Raw genomic sequence first — 22,728 nt, 5'->3', positions numbered from 1 at the left:
AGCTACAGCTCCCATCATTCTCTGACAGGCGTAGGCTGGGAGTTGTAGTTTCACAACAGCTGGAGACCTCTCCTCACCTTCTGGTCTGATTGGCTGCGGCTGAGACCCTAACTGTACCCACAGTACTTGGCACTCCATGGCTAGTGATCGTCATTGGCCGGTGATCCAGTAGAGTTCTCAAACCGGGAGCGTTAGGCGAATATCTCGTCCAGACGGGGTTATACCATATTTTCCGCTCATCTCCAACATGCCGCCCTAGGCGAGGCCCAACCGCTAGAGCGCCATCCTCTTCCAGCACCAACACAGCCCAACCGATCTGAGACACAACTCGTAGAGGTGACCAGTTCATCTCCTCTATATAGGTTCATAGTAGAGCGCCCCCTGTCTTTTCCTCCCCTGAACCACAAGCCTTTTTTTTTTTTTTTCCTCTTCGCGGGTTTTTGGTTGTATGTTCTTTTGCATTCAGAAATCCCTGCGGATGCCCTATTGACTGGATTTTATACTATAACTACCACCACTATGCGGAACTACAACTCTCACCATGCCCTGACAGCCTTGAGACAGTTTGGAGGATTTTTCTTCTCCCCTTTATATTTCGCCGGATTTTACCCTTTTCTTTCTCAACCTTTTTTATTAGAATTTTGTCCCATACGGCGGCGCAGAATATGTTGGCGCCGTGCAAACAATACATTTTTTGCATAGACGTTATGGCAGTGTACGGCCGACTCTGTAACGAGCCCTCCTCCTCTGTACCACCCATGGACTGAGAATGGAAAACCTCAGTGGGCCGAGATCTATTTATTTCATGCTGCCCCCTCCTCCTGGCGTCTTGTTAAGTAAATCTATACTCCGAGGCCGGGGAAGTTATTCCCCGCGGGAGGGTGAGTCCTAGTTTAGCCGAGGCTCTCACAGTCCGGAAGACGAGGGTCTGATGAGCGAACAGTCCCCGGTGGTCCGCCTTCCGCTAACAATCCGGGGTGAAATGTCTGCTGGTGGTACGGGTCAGCAGACCTTCTCCGAGGCAGCGACTCACGATCGCTCAGTTCTCCGCTGCTTTATTTTTGCACTTGCTGCATTCTTATGAGGATATTTTCTACTCTAGTCACACACAAAGATGTAATGCAGTTCATTGTGGGAGCTCAAATGATTATGGTAAAGCTAATTCTGAGCTGTAAGGTCAGATATCTGACATTGGGGTGGGAAAAAAAACGCTGAAAGCGGCAGAAATGTTGGTGCAGCTCTGGATGTGACTTGAGTATGAATCAGAGTTTTTGCTTTTTAAGTTTCTAACGAATGAACAGGAAGCTCTTTATACTCCGGTCTTGTTCCTAATCCTCCACTCACGTCTATTGTCACGAGCTGGATGGATGTTTTCGCCGGGAGCGAGGCTGCGGCGGGGCGCTACTTTCCTCACTAGTGTCGTTTATTCTCTATGGTGGGAAGGCGCGGCCGGCAGACGATGCCGCTTCATTGACTAATTGTTTTCGGTAAGAAATTCCAGTAAGAAAATAGCCGATTTTTTTCCATTGGCTGCTGTGAGATGTTTTTGGACAGTCTGCTGACCAATAGGAGGGAGCCCTTCATCATCTCTGTGATTCCATTAAAGGGGTGCTTGTTTTTGTTGGTTGTGTCCCCTGATGAGATGATCACAGGACGTCCTGCTGCTGGGACCCCAGGAATCGGCTATAATCTAGCAGCAAGTGTTGTAATCCACAGCAGCGCCACCACAGGGGAAACAAGACATTACACCATGACCAATGAAAGCAATGTGCTGGGTCCTCCAGGGCGAGAGAGGCTCTTTCTGCTGTGACAAATTAATGGGGGTGCTGAATAGTGGGACCCCCTCTATCAACTCAAAATTCCCTTGTAATGTATTTGAAATTATTTAAAACTATAGTGAGGAATTACTACTCCAGCGGCTTCCAGACAATTGGAGGGACTCTTTAAAATGTCCTGATACATGTGGATACTTTTGCTGGTACATTTGGATTCTTTTGCCGATACGTTTGGATTCTTTTGCCGATACGTTTTGATTCTTTTGCCGATACGTTTTGATTCTTTTGCCGATACGTTTTGATTCTTCTGCCGATAAGTTTGGATTCTATTGCCGATACACAATACATGTTGATTCTTTTGCTGATCTATTTTGATTCTTTTGCTGATCTATTTTGATTCTTTTGCCGATCTATTTTGATTCTTTTGCCGATCTATTTTGATTCTTTTGCCGACACGTTTTGATTCTTTTGCCGACACATTTTGATACTTTTGCCGACACATTTGGATTCTATTGCCGATACATTTTCTGTAATTTCCCCTATTGCATATGGTGCAGGTGTCTTAAGCAAATAATAAAAAAAATAATTTGCCACCTGCCTATGTTTGGGGTCTGTTCAGACTGACAGTCGGCTGTCCGGTGTGACCAGTCCGCAGAGCAATGTCCTCTAGTCTCCGGCAGTCCTTCTATCGTGCGCTTGGGTCAATAACCAGTCCAGTCGCCCTAATGAACACTCATGACTCGCGGGTGATTACCTTCCAAACGCATCGACAGCCCCGCAGAAAACATGCTTGACGTAGCAGGAGAGCTGCGTACGACGTGTCAGGCAGCATGCCGGGACTGGGGAATGACGTTTGTGGCTGCCGGGTGACACACTGTACCAGGCTGCGGAGCTGCCATGATGGCACAACTGATGTCACAAGACATCTGCCCGTCCTCTTTCTGCATGGACGCACCCCGGGAGAGCAGGAAGAATGGTGCCAGCGCCGCTTTTACATGTTAGTCTGTGTATTTTTTTTGTCAAATTCATGAATTATTGATTAATGTAAATTACCAGCAACTTTATCCAAGATTTTAATTCCTTACCGTTTTCAGGCTCTCTGCTTGCTGTCAGTGAATGGACACCTTGTTTTACATTTAGAGACTGATCACCTGTCACTTTGTTACAATGCATCCAGTGCAGACAATACTCTGAGCTCTCTCGTGCCCTGATCGTCTGTTACATTGTGTCAGTCTGGAGTCATACAGCTCACAGAGGATTTTCTAGACTGGATACAAACCTGCACATGTGAATGCGGCTCGTTCTGGGCACCATTTGTGCCCATGGAGGTTTATACCGCCTGCTGTTAAGTATTGAGATTTATATTCCTGAGATTCCTGTATGTGAATCTAATGCAGTACTGCAGTGAAGACTGACACAAGTAGGAGAGAGGGATTGGAGAGGGGGCGAACGCTAACTGCACATCTATGTACCATTTTTTTTTTTTTTTTTTTTTAAAGCGGTAGAACAAGATTAGAAAAACAAGGCTGCTTTCTTGTAAAGACAGCTCCACACCTGTACATGTCAGGTATTGCAGCTCCGTTGCATTAAAGTGAATGAGGCTCAGCTACAATACCACAGACAACCTGTGGACAGGTGTGGCGCTGTTTTGGGAGAAAGCAGCCATGTTTTTCCAATCCTTTCCAATCCCTTTTAATGTGTGTGGTCACGCTTGATTGGGGCCCTAATATCCTGGAGATTGGTGGGGTCCCCCCTTTAATTTGACACTTGTGACCACCTCTTCCCTGCTGTCCCGAAGACGTATGCGTGGCATGACGATGAGGTACAGGGGAAGGATTAGGATGGAGCCTGTACCCAGCAGGGGGCCCTCCGTGTCACGTTAAGGTGCGGGTAACCTTGCCGCATGGCCGCCCCTGTCACTCATCAGCGTGTTCAGCGGGGGGCACAGGTGGAATTACTGCCTCCTCCAGCGCTGCCTCTTCATTGACCTTTCCTATCTGTGCCGGGTGATCCAGGGGTTCGCTGTAATTCAATTGCACGAGCGCCATCTGCACCAGGCGTTTCACTGTGTGGCTCCAGCTGTGCATCGAGCGGGTCATACCCTCCTGTAATAATGAGACGCATAGAAATGTGCCCGGGTAAGATTGTGGGTGAGGTCTGTTAACTAGACAGCTGCTGAGCATCATGGGAAGAAGCGATGAGAGGGGGAACTACAAGTACATGAATCCTCCTCTGAGGCTTTGAAGAGGGGGGTGGGAGTAATGACCGTACCCACCAGGACTATCACACAGCTTTCCACAGATCCTGAAAGGCATGGAAATTGGCGTTGTTCTTACCTGCTCAATGACATCGGGTTGTTTAAAGGGAAACCTTTACAAAAATCTGTTAAATGGATGACACCGTGCAGCACAAGCAGCGGGCCCTAGTCCTTGATAGACTTTCCTGCAATCACACACACGTAGTGGGTGTACCAGCAGCACAGAGTATTTCATGTCTGGGGGTACTGGCAGAGTGGAAGAAGCAGGGTCCCCAGGAGCACAGAGTATTTCAGGAGAGGAGTGTGCTGATCTTGTGGGAGGTCACAGGCTGAGAGTTACATAGTGGAAGGAGCAGGGTCTCCCAGCAGCACTAAGTATTTCAGGAGGGGCTTGTGCTGCCCTTGTGGGTGGCCACAGATTGAGAGTTTTAGTGGTAGAAGGAGCAGGGTCCCGAGCAGCACAGTGTATTTCAGGAGAGGAGTACGGTGGAAGGTGCAGAGTACCCCCTCCAGCACACAGTCGAGTTGACTTGTACTTTTCAGTCTTAAAGGGCACCACACGCCTTTTAAAATCCAGGCCCCTGCTCAATAATCCATCTTTCTGCGCTGCCTCTTGATGTTCTAATCGGCCGGATCGCTCTTTCAGCAGATTAGCATTGAACGCAGGATCCAAGCTTTCACCGTGTGCATTAGATGAGGTCCCTAACCTGTGGCTCACCAGCTGCAGCAGAACTACAACTCCCAGCAGGAGAGCCCCAGGTTGTAGACCACTGCAATACTTTCTAGGCTGTTTTATTAGGATACATCAGTTATGTTGCTCTTATTCTAGACTAAACTGATCCTATAATCCTATGGGGGGGCGGAGCATGACACCAAACCTAGAAGTCAAGTCCCGCCCCCACAAGATCTGCACAAGTCATAGAACAGATTTACAATTGTTGCTGCGTCAGATTTCTGGCCAAAGTTGGTACAAATTCATTATTGATTTCCAGCAGAAAAAAAACAAACGTTTGTGCCACAAGAGAGACGTTATAAGAGAGTAGCGGAAGGGGCGTGGCCTCAACTTGCACAACAAAATTGGCGTCCATTAAGTTTACCAAGAGGTGGTGGTGTAAGAAAGAGAAGCGTCTAGTAAGATGCACCACATTTTTGGGGAGTGTTTTGTAATTCTTGCTGTGTTTTTATTGCTATTTGCCCACTAGGGGGCAGTGTGTGTCTCTAATGTCCTGGAGACTCCCGGAAGAACATGTAAATGTCCCAGGTGCCCCACATCCTCTTAAATATCCACCCCTCTCCCCGTTCCCGCAGTCCTCTTCACTCCCAGACTCCGCTGCAGATAACGAGGATCGGGGAGTATCTGAAGGCTATATTATGGGGATTTGGGGTCTGGTCCTGGTACTTGGGGGTAGGATAAAGGGGGTGTTAAATGTACAATTTGTGATTCAAACGGCATCATTTTCGGGGGTGTCTTATATTAATGGGCGGGGTCTGCTACGTGCGACACTTTTGGAAATCTCCCCGATGTCCCGTCTCAAAAATAAAGATGTATGAGATAATGTAAGGAGACCTCCACTTTGTACATTTTCCTGGAGAGGTGACCACTCCCGGTGGCCGCCATGACAGTCTGTCGTACAATCACAGTGCGACGACAACCACCTGTGTTTATTAAAGAGACAGACACTCCGGTGCCTGACAACCTTGCTCCCAGGCTTCAGTTGCAGTTATTTGGCTGGAGCCATTGCAGTCTGATGCCATCCGTGGTCGTGGTGTGCCCGGTTTCTTCATGCCATACTCCGCTTGGTAAACAGCCGTCCCTCATCCTGATTTTGTGCCACCACATCTACTAATGAAGGCAAATAGACCCTGTGCCACAGAGCATTTCAGTAGGCGGCGGATGAAGAGTCTGCCCCTCCCCCACCTCCCTCTTTACTCCCTAATACCCCCACCGCTCCCATTACGATATCATTATGGAGTCTGGCACTGGAGAGCGATTTGTTCATTTAGCTCCCAGAAGTTGGTCTACACTGACACATTGCAGCAACCCATCCGCTGTGTGAGCAGGAGACTGTCAGGAGATGTTTTTGGTTCTTATTCACTGCCTGCAACCAGGCAGTGAGGGATTAAAGCACAAAGCCTATTAGAAAACGGCAGAAATTTAGTAGTGCCAAATTTTATATAAGACTGGACTTTCCCTTTAAACCATGCGGTGTTGTCATGGGGATTTTTTTACTTAAAGGGGTCGTTTGCTTTTATCCAGAAACGGCACCATTCTTGTCCATGGTCGCGTCTGGTATTGCAGCTCAGGCCCAGATACTTAAATACCAAACACATCCCATGGACTACAGCCGGTGCGGTTTCTGGGGGAAAGCCGCCTAGTTTTCCTAATTCTGTACCGCCCCCTTCATATTTCACCCCCTACGATGAAGCCCTCATATACAGCAAGCAGCCCGTATTACTCAATGCCAGGGGCGGCTTTCCACCTGCGTCTCCCCTCCCCCACACTCCTGCCACCTATTCATTTCCGCCTTTCTTGCGCTGCCTCTTATTTCAGCATTCGCACGGTAATATTTGCACACGTCCCGTTATTTTCGTTTTCACGCCTTTCGTGCTGCATTGCAGAATGTCTACACGGTATAAAGATGTTACAATATGAGGCGTCTCGCATCTTAAAGAGCCTCCCACCAAGATGCCGCTAAAACCGGGAGGACTCCTGAAATCCTCCAGCATGATGCTTTATGGCAGCGGCCGCCATTGTTTCTCCTGAAGGTTCTGTCTTCTGCCGAGTCTTCCGGGTTCTCAGTGTCCCGCTCCGGACTCCTTGCCTCCATTTGTCTTTTCGATCACATTCAGAGCTGTATTCAACATTCTTCCGGTTGCCCGTGGAAACAGACAGCGGTATATCTCCACCTGCCGTCAGCCATGTGATCTAGCAGCAGTTGTTACTGTGTAGCGGTCATCTGATCTCCCACAATACACTGCTTTCGGCTTACAGTCGACTTCTGGCTGCAGCTTTAGACATGAGTGGAGTAGAAATCCTCGGTACACGATCAGTAAGGCGGAGCAGGATCTTCTCCTGTTTTTCTGTGCCTTCCTACGGGTCCAGAGATGTCAGTAAGCCTCCTGTAAAGCCGGGACCTCACGTATTTGAGCTTTGTGAACCAGATCCCTTGACGTTTTTGCTGTTGGTCGATTTTATTGTGGTTCAGTTTGTACAAGGGGGTCCTTTAAATCATTCATGTTACTATCCCTTTAAAGGGAAACTGACCCCAAGGTCCATCTTATGTCCATCTTCTGAATGTGATCTCTTTCTCACTGTTATCAGCCATTTCATGTGAGGATGACTGTAGGACAGGTGAATACAATCTATTGTTCTCTGTTATCAGCCATTTCATGTGAGGATGACTGTAGGACAGGTGAATACAATCTATTGTTCTCTGTTATCAGACATGTCAGGCTGGGGAGAGGATGACTAGGACAGGTGAATACAATCTATTGTTCTCTGTTATCAGACATGTCAGGCTGGGGAGAGGATGACTGTAGGACAGGTGAATACAATCTATTGTTTTCTGTTATCAGACATGTCAGGCTGGGGGAGGATGACTGTAGGACAGGTGAATACAATCTATTGTTCTCTGTTATCAGACATGTCAGGCTGGGGAGAGGATGACTGTAGGACAGGTGAATACAATCTATTGTTCTCTGTTATCAGACGTGTCAGGCTGGGGGAGGATCACTGTAGGACAGGTGAATACAATATATTGTTCTCTGTTATCAGACATGTCAGGCTGGTGGAGGATGACTGTAGGACAGGTGTATACAATCTATTGTTCTCTGTTATCAGACATGTCAGGCTGGGGAGAGGATGACTGTAGGACAGGTGTATACAATCTATTGTTCTCTGTTATCAGACATGTCAGGCTGGGAGAGGATGACTGTAGGACAGGTGTATACAATCTATTGTTCTCTGTTATCAGACATGTCAGGCTGGGGAGAGGATGACTGTAGGACAGGTGTATACAATCTATTGTTCTCTGTTATCAGACATGTCAGGCTGGGGTAGAGGCGGATGTTACTTGCTCCTCTGTACATCAGGGTCGGTTTCCAGAGCGCCCATCACAATTTTGAAAGCAGCTTTGGATGTGAAAGGAGTAAACAGTCATTGGAAACTGATAACCCCCACGGGAGCTATAATGTCGGCCATATTGGTTGCCCCCCATGACAATTGTTGCGCCGTCCGCCCGGATCTTGAGCTTTAGTTTACAGTTTCCCCTTTAATGTACGGGGGCGCAGCGAGAGGCGGCGTTCCTTCCAGCGCCTCATCTGCCGGTATTTATAAGATGTGAACATATGTCAGCGACTATTCAGAGACCGTCAGCCATAAGGTGCGCGAGCGCTCAGCACATACGCTGTAATGGGAATAGACGCGTCTCGTGGAGGACAAGGTGGGGTTTTAGCAGCTTCTTCTCCCCGCGGAGTCCTGACGTCTCCTCTTAAACTTTCTTCTCCGCTGTACGATCCGTGCGGCTTTAAATAGATTCTTATCCGTTTATTAAAAGATGTGATCAATGCGGCACGGGGACTGGGCGGGACGGTCATAATAGACTGTTTGTATGAGGAGGCGCAGATCCGTAATATCTCCATGAAAGAATCCGATAATCCGACATCCAGTGCTTCGGTAATCCCCTAATCTGGCATGTGACAAAAATAACATGGAATGTACCTGTAGGACTGTGTGAGGTCCCAGGCCTAAATGACTCGCTACGGCACTCAGATGTGGGGTCGTACTATGACGCGTTTCACACTCTGATACCTCAAGGGGGGTCTCCGCTTTGGACATGTTAGAAGGGACCCCTGACAATGAGGTGACAAAGCTTCTGCTGAGATCCCCAGTGATCGCCTGTAATCTATAGGGAAACCTGCTAGGATGTGTTCAGTTTCTCTGCAGCGCCACCACAGGAGAAATGAAGTATTACACAGTGTTCATTTATATCAATGTGTTCGTGTAATACAGGACAGGTCCTTCAGAGACGCTCTATGTAACCGCTCCCCACTCTGGACAAGAGTTGAGGGTCCTGAACAGAGGACCCCCCCCCCCCCTCTATTACCCTAGAACTCCCTAATAGGGTGTAGGACAACGGGTTTTCTAAGCTGGACAATCACCCCCCCCCCCCCTTTCTACTGTTTATCAATAAAAGGAGGCAGAAGGAGGGGAGTACCACATGACTGCAGGATCTGACTACACACTGGGTTTAATGTGTTTTCTGCATCGGAGCTGTATACACCAAACGGTCCATTTTTGAAAAGTTAAAAGTATTTGCAAAGTTGCTTTCATTTTATTTTTCTAAATTTGCATTTAAACAATAAAGAAGTATACGGACCCTTTTATGTCAGGTTTTCTGCATCTACTATATACATCAATAAGAGAAGATGACCTACGTATCCGGAGAAGGAGGTGCCCGTCCCCTGTACCTAGTGGAAAGAGGTGTCTGCACATGGGGGGGGCGGGGGTTACACTCCATTATGTGTGACCAGTCTGGGACCCTTGCTGATCAGCAGAACGGAGGGATCAGACATGGCGACACGTGTGGTCGTGCCTGGTACTGCAGCTCATTCCTATACAAATACAAGTGCCGCAGCCTCTTCATGCTGCGATCCTAAGAACAGGCCATCAATGAATATTCCAGATTATAGACCCTGACGGGGTTAAACCCAGCACTTCATGTAATGCACATTTCATCTTGTATGACACTGACAGGCGATAGATTGCAGGATGGTGGCAGTGCCAGGTGCATGCCCTCCTGGGCTTCCCACTAACTCAGGACTGACAAATGATGCCCCCCCCCCCTTGTGGGTAATGGTAGATAAATGTATAAATGGCCGGGGGGGCACATGAAGTAACAGCCGCCCGCGTTGCGACTCCATCAATCCTGCCTTGTGCAGTCTTATCAGGTGCAGCGATATGGAGACATTATTGAGATTCTGTGCATTGACACCATGTCGCCCCATCCATCACTGCCTGGCACGGGATCCCTATCCTCCCCCCGCATTAAAGGGGACGCTCCCCTCAAGCAAGCCTCATCGGTCTCCAGGTTTATCCAGATCTTTTATGCAGGAGTCACCTCTGCTGATGGAGCAGATTTTTTTTTTCCCAATTGCAACCGTTTTGCTTGCTGAGCAGTCTGGCAATAAAAGTTCCTCCATCCACCAGACACCTGTATATGGAATAGTACGACGAGCCCCTCCACTGCTCCCCAACATAACCCGCCACCCCCAGATCCACCCCATGGCATTGTTATTCTAGGAGTCGAAATTACACAGCCGGCCAAAAACAGCACCTGTATGCCACTGATGGCGCCTGCCGGGCAGCCGCACGGAGCGTATACTCCTGGCACGATTCCCATATCAATTGCTAACGGTGCAATCCCATAATGTAGGCCGTCAGTGTGTAAGCGGTGGGAGTACAACCCCCAGCATCCCCGTAATAAAGGGGCCGGAGTTCTCACAGCTTACTTCTAAAAACAGCGCCACACCTGTCCAGGGGTTGTGTCTGATATTGCAGCTCGGCTGCCATTGGGATGAGCTGCAATACCAGACGCAACCTGTTAGACAAGCGTGGCGCTGTTTTTGGAAGAAATTGTTATCCTGGACAAATTCCTCATCCGTGACACCCACCCCCCCCCCTACGCTGCGTCTGCTACGGGCCCCGGCTGTTCTATCCTGCCGTCCCCTCCCCCGGGGATTCGCCTCCATTACATTTTCAGCGGCGGGAATATCACTGAGCATTCTCCACCAAGTTCTTCTGCTTTATTAAACATTGTTAATTGGTGTTGCTGGAAGGACAGAGGCGGCTGATGTGCTGACATGTAAAGGCTTGTGCCGGAGACAGCTGCGCTCACCATCAAATTATCCCTTTTATATTTTTTTTTCTCCAGAGGTTAATAAATAAATCAAAAATTCAACCTCCGAGAGGGGGGATGGGGAGGGGAGCAGCGGTGGGGGGGGGGATATAATCAACAGGAGGCGTCCAGAACACTCAGCAGATAGTAATTTGCATGCCGCTTGTGTTTTAGAAATTCGGAAATTTTTGAAAAAAAATTTTTTAATTTTTTTTAAATTTTTTATTTTTTATTTTTTTTGACACCTCCAGCAGAAATAATGATTACATTTGATGACTGAGAATTTGAATGGTGTTTTTATGTTTCTGATCTCAGAAATGTCTGGCTTGTTCCTTTCCTCTATGAAGACAAATTTGTCGCTACCTTTACCATGGACCTGCCTGTAATCCCGCGTCTTTGGGACCAGGCAGGCGACTGGTTAAAAGGAGACCTCTTATTGCCTCTGCTGGTGAAATGTGGTATTACATGGCGGATATTCAGATGAATGGTAGTCCATGTAATTCAATGGTATCTCGAGTCCTCCAGAGCTGTTATTCCTATATCTGGGTCCGGAGTGGGGAACCCCCCCCCCATGAATGATTTCCATAAGCCTTAATAGGACATGCGGATCTGATTTTTTCCTGGGGCAACCACTTTTATGGGTGTACAGGTCTATTATCACACGTGGGCTTTGTGGGTTTTTTTATATTTTTTTGCCACAATTTGCGCAGATTGTGGCAGAAACAAATGTGCACATGTAAATACACCCTGAAGCCGCAGTTAGTGGTGTGTACACTCATTCCGAACGTATTGCCGCATGGGTATGTTCACACAGTACAGTTTTTCGGTGCAGTTTTTGAAGACCCAAAGAGTGGAAAAAATAACAGGAGTATTGGAATCTTTTCTGCATGCTCCCCCTCCCTTTATGATCCACTTCTGGTTGTGGTTTAAAAAAAACAGCATTAAAACGGCACTGTGTGAATAAGGCCTTAAAGAGCCAGATTGGATACACTGTAACAAGTCCTACAGCTGTGTCAGTTGGAAATTATTAGGACGGGTTCTTAGATTCTGGATATAAATATGAATGTTCTCATTCACTGCCAGCAAGCAGAGATCTTGAAGACGGTGAGGAATTGCAGAACAATTTATTACGGAATTATTAGGTTTTCTTGATTGACCTGGGCACCTCTCCGCCCTCATAGACTGCGTTTCGGCCGATGCTCCGCCCGCACCTCCAATCCAGGGCTAGAGTGGGAAAGATGGCCGCCGCTCCCCATTGCTGGAGCGAGGAAAACCAAGGTTGTACCCCCACGGAATATATTGTCCCTTTGCTCAGCTGTTTCCAGAACTCCCATAGAAGTGAATAGCGGCCACCTCTCCTTTCTCCGCCGTTACGCGTTGGGGGACGCGCTCGGGTGACCCCCTTTCTAGAGGTGGGACCCATATTTGCAGACATTTATGGCGTATCCTGTGGAGTACTCCTTTAAGCAGTTTCCTACTAGATGAACCTTCCCTTTAAATGTCGGTGCCGCTTCCCTCTGTCTTTGCAGCACGTTGCCGAGCGCCTCTGCAGCCGCCGCGCTCCTTTTTCTGATGTGATTATTTCATCCCGCTGTCGTCATGCCAGATTTGCCTACTTTCTCCCCTTCGCATGGGTGTAAGAAATGAACAGCATGTCTCCTGCGCGTTGTGTGGGATTCATCGCTATTTAAGTCTCTCTTCTGCCGAGCGGCATCGCACCAGCGCTGGATCCCGTCCAGCCCCGCAAGAAGAGGGGTCAGGCTGAAACTCCTCGCCATCTGTCCAGACCTCAATCACAACTTCGGGTGTTGAGAATCGCGCTCCGTCGCTTCGTATTTCTTGCTGGTGATGCTGTAGGAAAGAGCAACGAGGTTCGCATTAATGAGACCCGCAGTGGGGAGCAGTGATCCCTACCTATGGATTAGGGACCGGCAGCTGAGTGATAAATAGTCGCAAAATTCCTGGACCTCTAAATCACGCTGCACCATCAACTGGAAAAGAACGATTTTTTTGCTGCTCCATTTTATTTGAAATCTATCGTTTTGTGTCTACAGCTCCTATGCAGAGCGATGGGGACAGACTACAAACAAAAACCCTGTGTGGTCTGACCCTGCAGTCACTCCCTTCTATCTGTCCTTATGAACCAGTGTGACTGCAGGGTCAGACTACACAGGGATTGTTCATAGTCTGTCTCTATCGCTCTGCATAGGAGCTGTAGACACAAAACGATCAATTTTATTTTTTTAATCTTTATTAAAAACTATTTTAAAAGTTGCTTAAGGCGGTTTCCTCGTCCCTTTCATATGGTAGCCGGCGCTGATACCCCCAGAAAACTGCGGCCACTGTAGGGGGAAATGTCGTTTAACATGGCGGCCATTCAGGGAGTGACTCTCCATTCTGGCTCATAGAGGGGTTCCCTCTATGACATCATATACCCTAATAGGGCATCTTCATGAGACCACCACTTCAATTTTTTTATGCATTAGAAAAAAATGTTGCAAATATGGACTTTCCCTTTAAAAAAGTGCAGTGCGGGTCCATCTCCGAGACGCTAAAAGAGGGCGAGAACCACCCGCCCTGGCCGTGTATTGATTACATCTTAGCGACCCTGTTTTTTGGGGGTCACTTTGGGGGTTTAAACCCACTGGATTAGTCTAAATGGGGCACCTTTCTTTTTGAAATACATTGCCCCTCTTAGTGTCCTGGCATGACCCTGCAGATTGAGCTGTGCTCAACTGGCGCTTACGTTTCTCTGTAGTGTCTGGTGGATCTAGCCCCCTCACTGGCACTTTGAGGGGGGATACAATGGTGCCCACTGGATTAGTCTCAATAGGGCACCTTTCCTTTTGACATCCACTGCCCCTCTTCAGCCCTTTGGAGTTGTCGTCCTGGCACGTGCCCGCAGGTTGAGCCGTGTTCAGCTGGCGCCTCTGTCGTCTCATTTGTTTTGCTCTCCCCCCGCAGATCTGCTGGTGTGCGCCGGGTTCATTACATTCTGCAGAGTCCGGCCAGCGTGCAGTAGTTGAGCTGTGTATTGATTGTGGTTTGGCGGGAGTGTGATGCCCGATGTCTCTATTAGCATATAGTTAGCAGTGACCTTTGTTCTCCTGCAAAGCGACACTTTTTTTTTTGCTGAGCACGGAAACTGCGAGCCGGCGGCGGCGTCAGGACTGCGGTAATGTGGCGGCTGTCACTCACACCGGCAAAAAGTGGGAACAGTCGTGATTTATATGTCACAAGTTCAGCAAACAAATGTCTCTTAGTTCTGCTCCTCGCCCGGGTGGGTCGGGCACCTCACTCCACTGGGCAGCTAATTAGTAGCTGCAATTTACATGCCGCAGTTACCACATCTTGGCTTAAAGGGGAACTCCACTTTCTAAAAACATTAACACAAGAAGTTCGGTTCTATCATGTTTTAGTCTCCAGTCACATCCAAAGCAACAAAAAAAAGTAACAATTCTGCTGGTAGGACATGGTAATGGACATCAGTTTAGCGCCACTTTGCTGTCAGTTATGTGACAACTTCTCGTGCCGTGTCACTGGGATCCTAGTGCCCACAATGCATTGCTGACTGTGAACGGGGACTAGCAGGATTGTTATTGCAGCTCTGGGTGTGACTGGAGGAGAAGATTTGATAAGTAACTTTAGTAAAGTATCTGCAAGGTTTCTCAATATTCTATGTGTTAGGGCAATATAAATGGATTTTATAAGTGGAAGATTCCTTAAAGGGTTTGTCCATTCTTATGTAAATGAAGCTGCAACTTTCTAATATTCTTTGTTTCCATTCCTCCCCAAATTCGAGATACAAAAACATATTTGGTAACATTTAAGAGCTAAAAAAAAAACAAACATTTTACGAAGTCCTGCTTACACAGCTGAGGGTTTGTTACACTGTATCAGTGTAGGTAAGATCCATTAACCTGTAGTCGGGAGGCAGCTGCTGTGTTTCAGGGTTGTCCATACTGAAACTTTCTATCAAACCCTTATCCTATCCGTTTGCTGTGCAGATTAATACAATCTATTGTTCCCTGTTATCAGCCGTTTCAGGCTGGCTGTATTGTTCGTCTATGAGTTGAGTAACAGGGAGCTCCCCTCCCCATGATCCCTATGTTGTCACATATCTCCGTTGATCATTTACATCCATGTGTGTGTCTGATATCATCCCCCTATAACGCTCCCGCACCATTATAAGCCGCTGACTTGGGGGTTACCGGCCCTTTAAATAGTTCACTTTTTTTTTTTCCCCCGGTAGGTACATTGATGATGTCATTACTCGGATTGACCGCATGTTCCCAGAGATGACCATCCATTTATCAAGACCCAACGGGACCTCCGCCATGTTACTGGTAAGTCTAGCTCCGCCTCCAGCCAAAGTAAAGGGTTAATGCTCCCTATCAGTATAAGCTGACAACGCCGAAGGTTGTCATAGCCCCGCCCAAATTTGTTTAGAGTCCTGACTTGTAGCATTGTGTGTGTGTCTGTGTATATGTAAATTATCACAGTCACCCAGCTTTCCTAGAATCCTGAATGGAATATATTCCTAATTCTGCCTCCCCTGCTTCCGATCTCACTTCATAACTGGACTCTTTACCATGGATCACCTCCGTTTTATACATTTCTGGTAAGACCCGCAGTTTAGAGACCATTACAGCTCCCACTGGGGTCATCATCCAGCTTTCCTGGGTTCCTGAAAGGCATTTCTGCCTGGTTATACACCATGGCTTTGTACAAATGCCATTCTGGACTCTAGAAAAGCTGGGTGACTACACTTGTGGGAGGTGCAATGGCGGCCATATTGCTTGTCACCCAGCTTTCCCAGACACCGATAAAAACGGAGAAGACGGCGACTAGCCTGGTTCTTGCCGTAGGATGTAGCAGAGCAGTAATGGATGTGGGAAGTTCCTCGGTGTAGGAGGACGGCGCGCTCTCCTCAGCCGCTTCTATAGTCCATTATCTCATGGACGGCAGGAAATGGGCACTCGTGTCTCCCTGCGGAGCAGAAAGCCGTCTCGTCAGGCAGAAGTAGCACTCACATCATCCTTATCCCTGGATGTTACTTCAGGACACCTGGGCGGCCGCTTACTCAGGTGTGACAGATGCTCAGCGACCCGCAGGCGGACAGTCACAATGCTTCAGGGGACACTTTCTGCACGTCTTAACCCTTTACTGCTCTGACGAGCAGGCACTTCCACCTAAAGCAACTATCTTTGTGTTTCAATTCTTCATTTTCAAGAGTTCTGCTTGCTGTCAGTGAACAGCTAACATTCTTGTTTGCTATTAGAGGCTTAAAACTCGCCCTGACCTAGTCCTGCGCACACTGAGGCGGGTTTGGCACAATGTATCAGTGTAGGGACTCTGCTCTGTGCTGAATTTTGATTTATTTCTGTTGCTTGTATAGCACCAACATATTCCGCAGCGCTGTACAGAAGCCGCTATTACTGTCCTCCGTGGGGCTCACAATCTGAAATACTTATCTGTATGATTTGTGGAATATTTCTCCTATCCTGGGCTCCAGGTTAATAGCTCTGATCTACAGTGATACATTGTAACAAAGCTCCAGAGCAGGACTAAGTCAGGACAGGTTTTTACCATCTGAATATTAAGAAAAAAAACAAATGGTCCTGTTCAGACCTAATACTACAGCCCTGACTCCAAACTGATACATATTACCTGCACTGATACATTGTAACAAACTATCAGGACAGGAGAGAGATTTGTGCTGCTGACCGGAGAGGATTGTGTAGACTGGATACACTGTAGCAAACCCTTAGCTGTCAGAAGTGTTCGGTTAGTATGGCTTTGGATGTAAACAAGAATGCTTCCATTCGCTGACAGCAAGTAGAGCTCTTGGGAGGGAAATGTAACACAAAGTATATTAGAAAGTTGCAGAACTTTTATATTATACAATGATTCCCTTTAAAGGGTTTTTCCCGTCTCGGGCATTTATGGCAAATCCACAGGTGCGGGTCCCAGAGGTGGCGATCGGGGTCGGCTATTTCTAGAAGTGAATGGAGAGCGGCCACCTCTTCTCTTATACTCCACCCGAATGCGGCAGCATTTCACCAGGCTGGACGGGGGTCTGGGGACCCCTGTTCTCCACATAGAAACGGTCCTGGAGGTGGCCCCTTCACCTATCCGAAATGTATGGCAAATCCACAGCATATGCCATAAATGTATAAGATGGGAATACCCCTTTAAGAGAGCAGAGGATACACTGGATACATATGTAACAAATCCTCATCTGTGAGTTTAGGTGTTTTCTGTCTGGATGGAAACCAGAAGTTTTCCATTCACTGACAGCAAGCTGAGGTCTTTAAAATGATGAGGCATTGAAGCCCAGAGTGTAATTAAAAAGTTGTGGAACTGCTTTACAGAGCAGACTATACATTGATATTATCAGGACAGTCCCTGTCTATATGATCTTTTAGGGCATATTGGGATCGTAGAGAGGGGTCCCCCACTCCGAAACCCCCCGATAAGCCAGTGCGGAGCGTTCATGGGAAGAGCAGCACTCAGTCGGGCGGACGACGCAACAATCTATTATATAGGCGCCTCGTAATAATATATATCACAATGAGGCCTCATAACAACGGGTCCCTGGGAGCAAGAGAAGCGGCATCATTCCTGCACCCCAACAACTAATATGACCGGTATCACAAGACTGCTGTCCCTCTGTTGTTCCTCCTGGAAATGTAGGGATACAATGACAACTCGGTGTGGCCAGTTGGGGGTGTGTCCCTAGACTGACAGCGTCCAATCAGTACTGAGAGACAAGCCTTTGGCTAATGGAATGTTAACACCCAGTTGTCCATTTATTCATACATTTTTAGGAGGAATAACAGAGGAACTGCACAAGACAGAGCTGTTCGAAAATTTTCTAGAATTATTTCATGGAGAATACAAGTATTTACTAAAACGGACCTGTCAGGAGAGGCGGGGTCCTCTTAAAGGGGCCTGTACACGTAGGGGCCACGCTGTGGTGGTGGGCTGTATGGACGGGAAATGAGCTGCAAAACCGTACGCAGTTTTACCACGATTGGCGTGGTTTTTGGTCGCTTAGATTGTACAGGTGAAGCTTATTGAAACTTTTTGCTTCACCTGTACAAGCCGCGTGCGAAAACTGCAGCAATTTGCGGTGAGACCACGTGGCCCAATACTAGCGCACGGCCGCAGCCGAAGACCACCCCGAGCCTCTCAGATTCCGGAGATTGAGGCGTTTGTGCCGTCCTGCGCCGCCTCCTCGTAGACATTGGGGAAGGAGTTCTAGTTCTGCCTCAGGGGAAGAAAATGAAAAAGGAAAAAAAAAAAAATCTGTGTTTCTGGGCCTCTAATTAAAAAGTAAAGTGAACACCTGCTTCCGGGGGGCCGCCGACCGCGGTGAATGAGCAGACAATGGAGGCCGGCGATAGGCTGCTCGTAATTAAGAAACCGTAATCGGCAGAAAAAGATGCACAATATATTCAGTGTCTCCTCCAATTAGCATCAAAACACCCCCAAAAACATGCAGCCCGCTGTTCATCAGGCCGACACGTAGCGGCTGCAGGCTGAACTCCACTCTGTCACGCTATGCGCCTCAGCCGTTTACATTTAAAGGGCCACAGCACATTGCAAAACCTCAGCTGTATTGCACTGTATTTTAGTAACGTTATCTTCTACTCCGATCACTTCTAAAGCTGCATTCACATTTCGGTTGGCGCTGTATTGTAATGATATTTTGGGCAGTATTATCGTACTCTCCATTCTCCTGCAGACATATAACGCCCTCTGACCTCTACAGACCCTGATCTAGTCCCGTTATTTGTATGGAGGCGTGCAGTGTCCATTACCCGTCAATACCTTGTATGTATGTAACGGGGTATTATATAGGATGGATAATAGAGGTTGTTGTCCTGGGGCTTCCACCAGTGAGAGATCTTTACCCCCCCCCACCACGTGTAGCTCCTCACTCCACCCTGGAGCTTAGTTGCTTACTTACTGTTCCTCGTTACACCGCTGTATCGCCGTATTATGTGGGCGCTGTATGACTGTTACGTGGGCGCTGTATGACTGTTACGTGGGCGCTGTATGACTGTTACGTGGGCGCTGTATGACTGTTACGTGGGCGCTGTATGACTGTTACGTGGGCGCTGTATGACTGTTACGTGGGCGCTGTATGACTGTTACGTGGGCGCTGTATGACTGTTACGTGGGCGCTGTATGACTGTTACGTGGGCGCTGTATGACGGTTACGTGGGCGCTGTATGACTGTTACGTGGGCGCTGTATGACTGTTACGTGGGCGCTGTATGACTGTTACGTGGGCGCTGTATGACTGTTACGTGGGCGCTGTATGACTGTTACGTGGGCGCTGTATGACTGTTACGTGGGCGCTGTATGACTGTTACGTGGGCGCTGTATGACTGTTACGTGGGCGCTGTATGACTGTTACGTGGGCGCTGTATGACTGTTACGTGGGCGCTGTATGACTGTTACGTGGGCGCTGTATGACTGTTACGTGGGCGCTGTATGGCTTTATTACGTGGACACCGTATGACTATTACGTGGGCGCTGTATGATTGTATTATGTGGACACACACACTTCTTTTTTGCCCAGGGGCCTCCGTCATCTTTGGTCTCCCCTCCCGCGATACATTTATGTAGAGTCGCACTTTGTGTATTATTGTGTCGGTGTAATTCATGTCTCCTGTTTATATCGTTCTCCTGAATTTCTCGCCTGTGTGACGGATGGCGGAGCGGCTGCCATTCTTCATCTGACACCATGTGGCGCGTCTCTGCCATCCATTACCTTGATAGATTGTAATCCAGCGCAATTTATAAACAAATTGAGAGCGCGCGCTTATTTACATCTCCGGGTAACACGTTCACTGATTGCCTTTCCTGCGGCAGATCTCAGAGTCACCTTCTCTGACCACGGCCCACGATATAATACTGTATGCTCAAAATGACTAAACTTTCCTGAACCGTTGTTAGTGTGTTCTATTTTCTTCCTTTAGCAGCCATTTCTGCTTCCGTACTCTTCTTCGTCTCCTAGATGAACTATCTAAGTTGCAGCTGCCGTTCTTGACAGCTATGGACTTCTCACATAGTCACCGAGTCACCCAGGCTTCATCGAAATGCACAGCCCCTGCTCTCTCCTCCCAAATCCCACGTTTTCTCTTTTCAGAATCACTTCCACATTTTTCCTCCCAGTTTTTACAACGTTTTACAGTTTTTGAATTGACAAAGTTTGGGAACCATTGCAATTTTGTACAGATTTAAAGTTCTATTGTGTTTTCTTCTCCTGTCACATCCAAAGCAAAGACAAACATTCTTTAAATTTCCTTTTCTACATGAGCAGTGTCTGCAGTTTTTCTGTACTTTTCAGAAATTTGGAGTTAATCTGTTGAGACAAGACTGTCAATAGACTTCCCACAATATAATTGGACTCCACCTGCAGAATTCTGAATGCAGCTTTGGGTGGGACTGGAGACTAAATCGTAATGTCACCCAAATTCATGGCAAAAATAGCTAGAGGGAAGTATTTACCATGTTACTCAAAATTGTTAGGATTTAGATTGTATAAAAGTGGAGTTTCCCTCTTTCCGAAGCTCTTGATCATCCTCCCCTCACCATCCATTGCGGCGTGACAAGGTTTTGCGCGTCCAGATGCTCGTTTGTTAGGACCTGTAATTCCCGGCACTGATTAATCTCATCGTGATAATTACTCAGATGGTCCCTACTTCACCAGGAAGCATGAAAAAAAAATGTCAAGAGAGTTCTGCTCTGAAGGAAATAAGGAAGAGTTCGTAACAAGTGGAAGTTTTGTGTAAGTTATGGAGGAGGGGGAGCTAGGAATACAAGCCGATGCCTGATTGGATCTAAACGCACATCAAAGTGCGTCCGGGGGCGTCCTCGGTGCTGCAAAGTGCTCTGTTTAGGCAGTGTGGGGACTCCGGGTCATCTGCGGGTGAGCGGGCCGCCTAGGGGGCTGCTTTTTATTTTGTCACTTCATTTTGTGCAGTTATATACATATTTTAATAGTTAATTATCTGTTATTTCTAGTGTCAACACGTAAGGATAAAAGGCGTCTAAGAAGGGGAAACCCCTGAACCGAAGCCGCGTCGTCTAGTGCGATAGTTCTGGGAGCGACATCCCCGTTATCCCCCCCCCCCCCCAACCCTTATCGTCTCCCTCCTGACCCTTATCGCAACCCTAACCCTTATTCCACCCTCCTAAGGCTTCGTTCACATCTGCGTCCGGGCTCCGTTCATGGTTTCCGTCTGTCTGTTGTGTACGAGTGCCGTCGTTTTGACGGAATGAATACTGTAGTCGACTGCGCCATTCTTTCCGTCAAAGCGACGTAACCCGTACACAACGATGACAAATGGAAACCATTCGCACCGGATCCGTCACCGTTAAAATCAATAGTGATGGAAACGGAAACCTACGGTTTCGGTTTGTTTCAGTCCAGTTTCCGTTTATGGGTTCCCCGGATGGAAAGGCCCGACAGGAGCCGTGAGCGGAGTCCCGACGCAGATGTGAACGAAGCCGGACCTGAACCTTCAGGCTACATTCAGACGAGCGTGTGCAATTTGCGTGCGTAAAATTTTTTCCTACATTTCTAGTGCGTTGCGTGTGGCGTGCGTTTTTTTTTTACGTCTTTTTTACATTTATTTCACTGCCTTTCTATGTAATTGATGCGTGAAAGACGAACAGCACACAGATGTGCGTCCATGTGCTGTCCGTGGTTTCCACGCAGCCATCATAGACTTCAATGGGCGACTAGCTGCGTGAGAACGCACCAATATAGGACGTGCAGTGAGTTTCACGCAACGGACACTCGTTACGTGAAAACTCGCGCATGTGTGATCGGCCCCATTGGACAAGTATTACACTCCTCTGAATGAGCCCTTAGCCCCCATGCCACCCCCATTTTCGGGCCGTGCTCCCATACAATATATGCCCGTGAAATGCAAAAGAAGGGCTGTTCAATAATTTTTGGAAAATTTCTACGGCACGGACACTCATCCGTAGCGATAAGGAAATGTGTGCGCGGCCAAAAGAACGAAGTGGGTCAGTAATTGTGGATCGTTTTATGGTCCGCAATTACGGACAATTTTTACGGTCGTGTGGATGGGGCCTTACTCTTCCCCCAACCCTCATATCTCTGTACCCTGTCCTCATACACACGACAGGTCATATCAGACATACAACAGGTCATATCCCTGTCCGTTTTTGCAGACCCGTGCCGCCCCTTTAAGTCTATACTGAAGTCATTTGTGTGCTGTCCGCACTTTGCAGATACGTTGGTAGGAAACGCCACGGAAATCCGATCACGTGACCTTCCTATTGGTGTTTTCAATATAGTCACCGTTTCCTCCTTCCGTTTTTTTTCTTGCGAGCCATGAAATATGGGTGACTCATGGAAACAACGCAGCCGAACAGACATATGGAACGGTGGCGGAAGCAACTCTGAGGCATTACAGACCCAAATACGGACACGAGGATGTCCTGCCAGCAATTGGTCTGCCCATACTGAAGACCAGCGGGACCCCCGCTCCTGGCCGGATTCTGACCCGCCGGGTCACGGGTCATAAACTACCAGATTTTCACTTGGGAGACAGTTTATTCCCCATCCTCCCCCAGCCCACGAGGGATTTGTCATGCTCATCATCTCTACCATGGAACAGAAGGATTAACCCGCGACGCTATAAATTAGAGGCGAACCGGGCTCCTAAATTATCTATGAAGGCAGAGACAGGTCATTCCAGAACGTGAGAGCCTGAAATATATCTCATCCGCCACCCCACACCGCGCGCACA

General features: G+C 47.9%; 1 protein-coding gene across 2 annotated transcripts in view; it reads left to right on the top strand.

The window, feature by feature from the left end:
- The window catches only part of MED27 (mediator complex subunit 27), a 151,133-nt gene that overhangs the window by 91,851 nt on the left and 36,554 nt on the right, over nt 1-22,728 (top strand). For both annotated transcript variants that reach the window (XM_075834697.1, XM_075834696.1), the window contains exon 4: nt 15,181-15,274. In XM_075834697.1, the coding sequence (XP_075690812.1) occupies nt 15,181-15,274 (94 nt within the window). The remainder of the gene's footprint in view (nt 1-15,180; nt 15,275-22,728) is intronic.

The sequence above is a fragment of the Rhinoderma darwinii genome, chromosome 8 (assembly GCF_050947455.1).
Source record: "Rhinoderma darwinii isolate aRhiDar2 chromosome 8, aRhiDar2.hap1, whole genome shotgun sequence".
Taxonomy (NCBI): Eukaryota; Metazoa; Chordata; class Amphibia; order Anura; family Rhinodermatidae; genus Rhinoderma; species Rhinoderma darwinii.
This window is presented reverse-complemented; position numbering and strand designations above follow the sequence as displayed.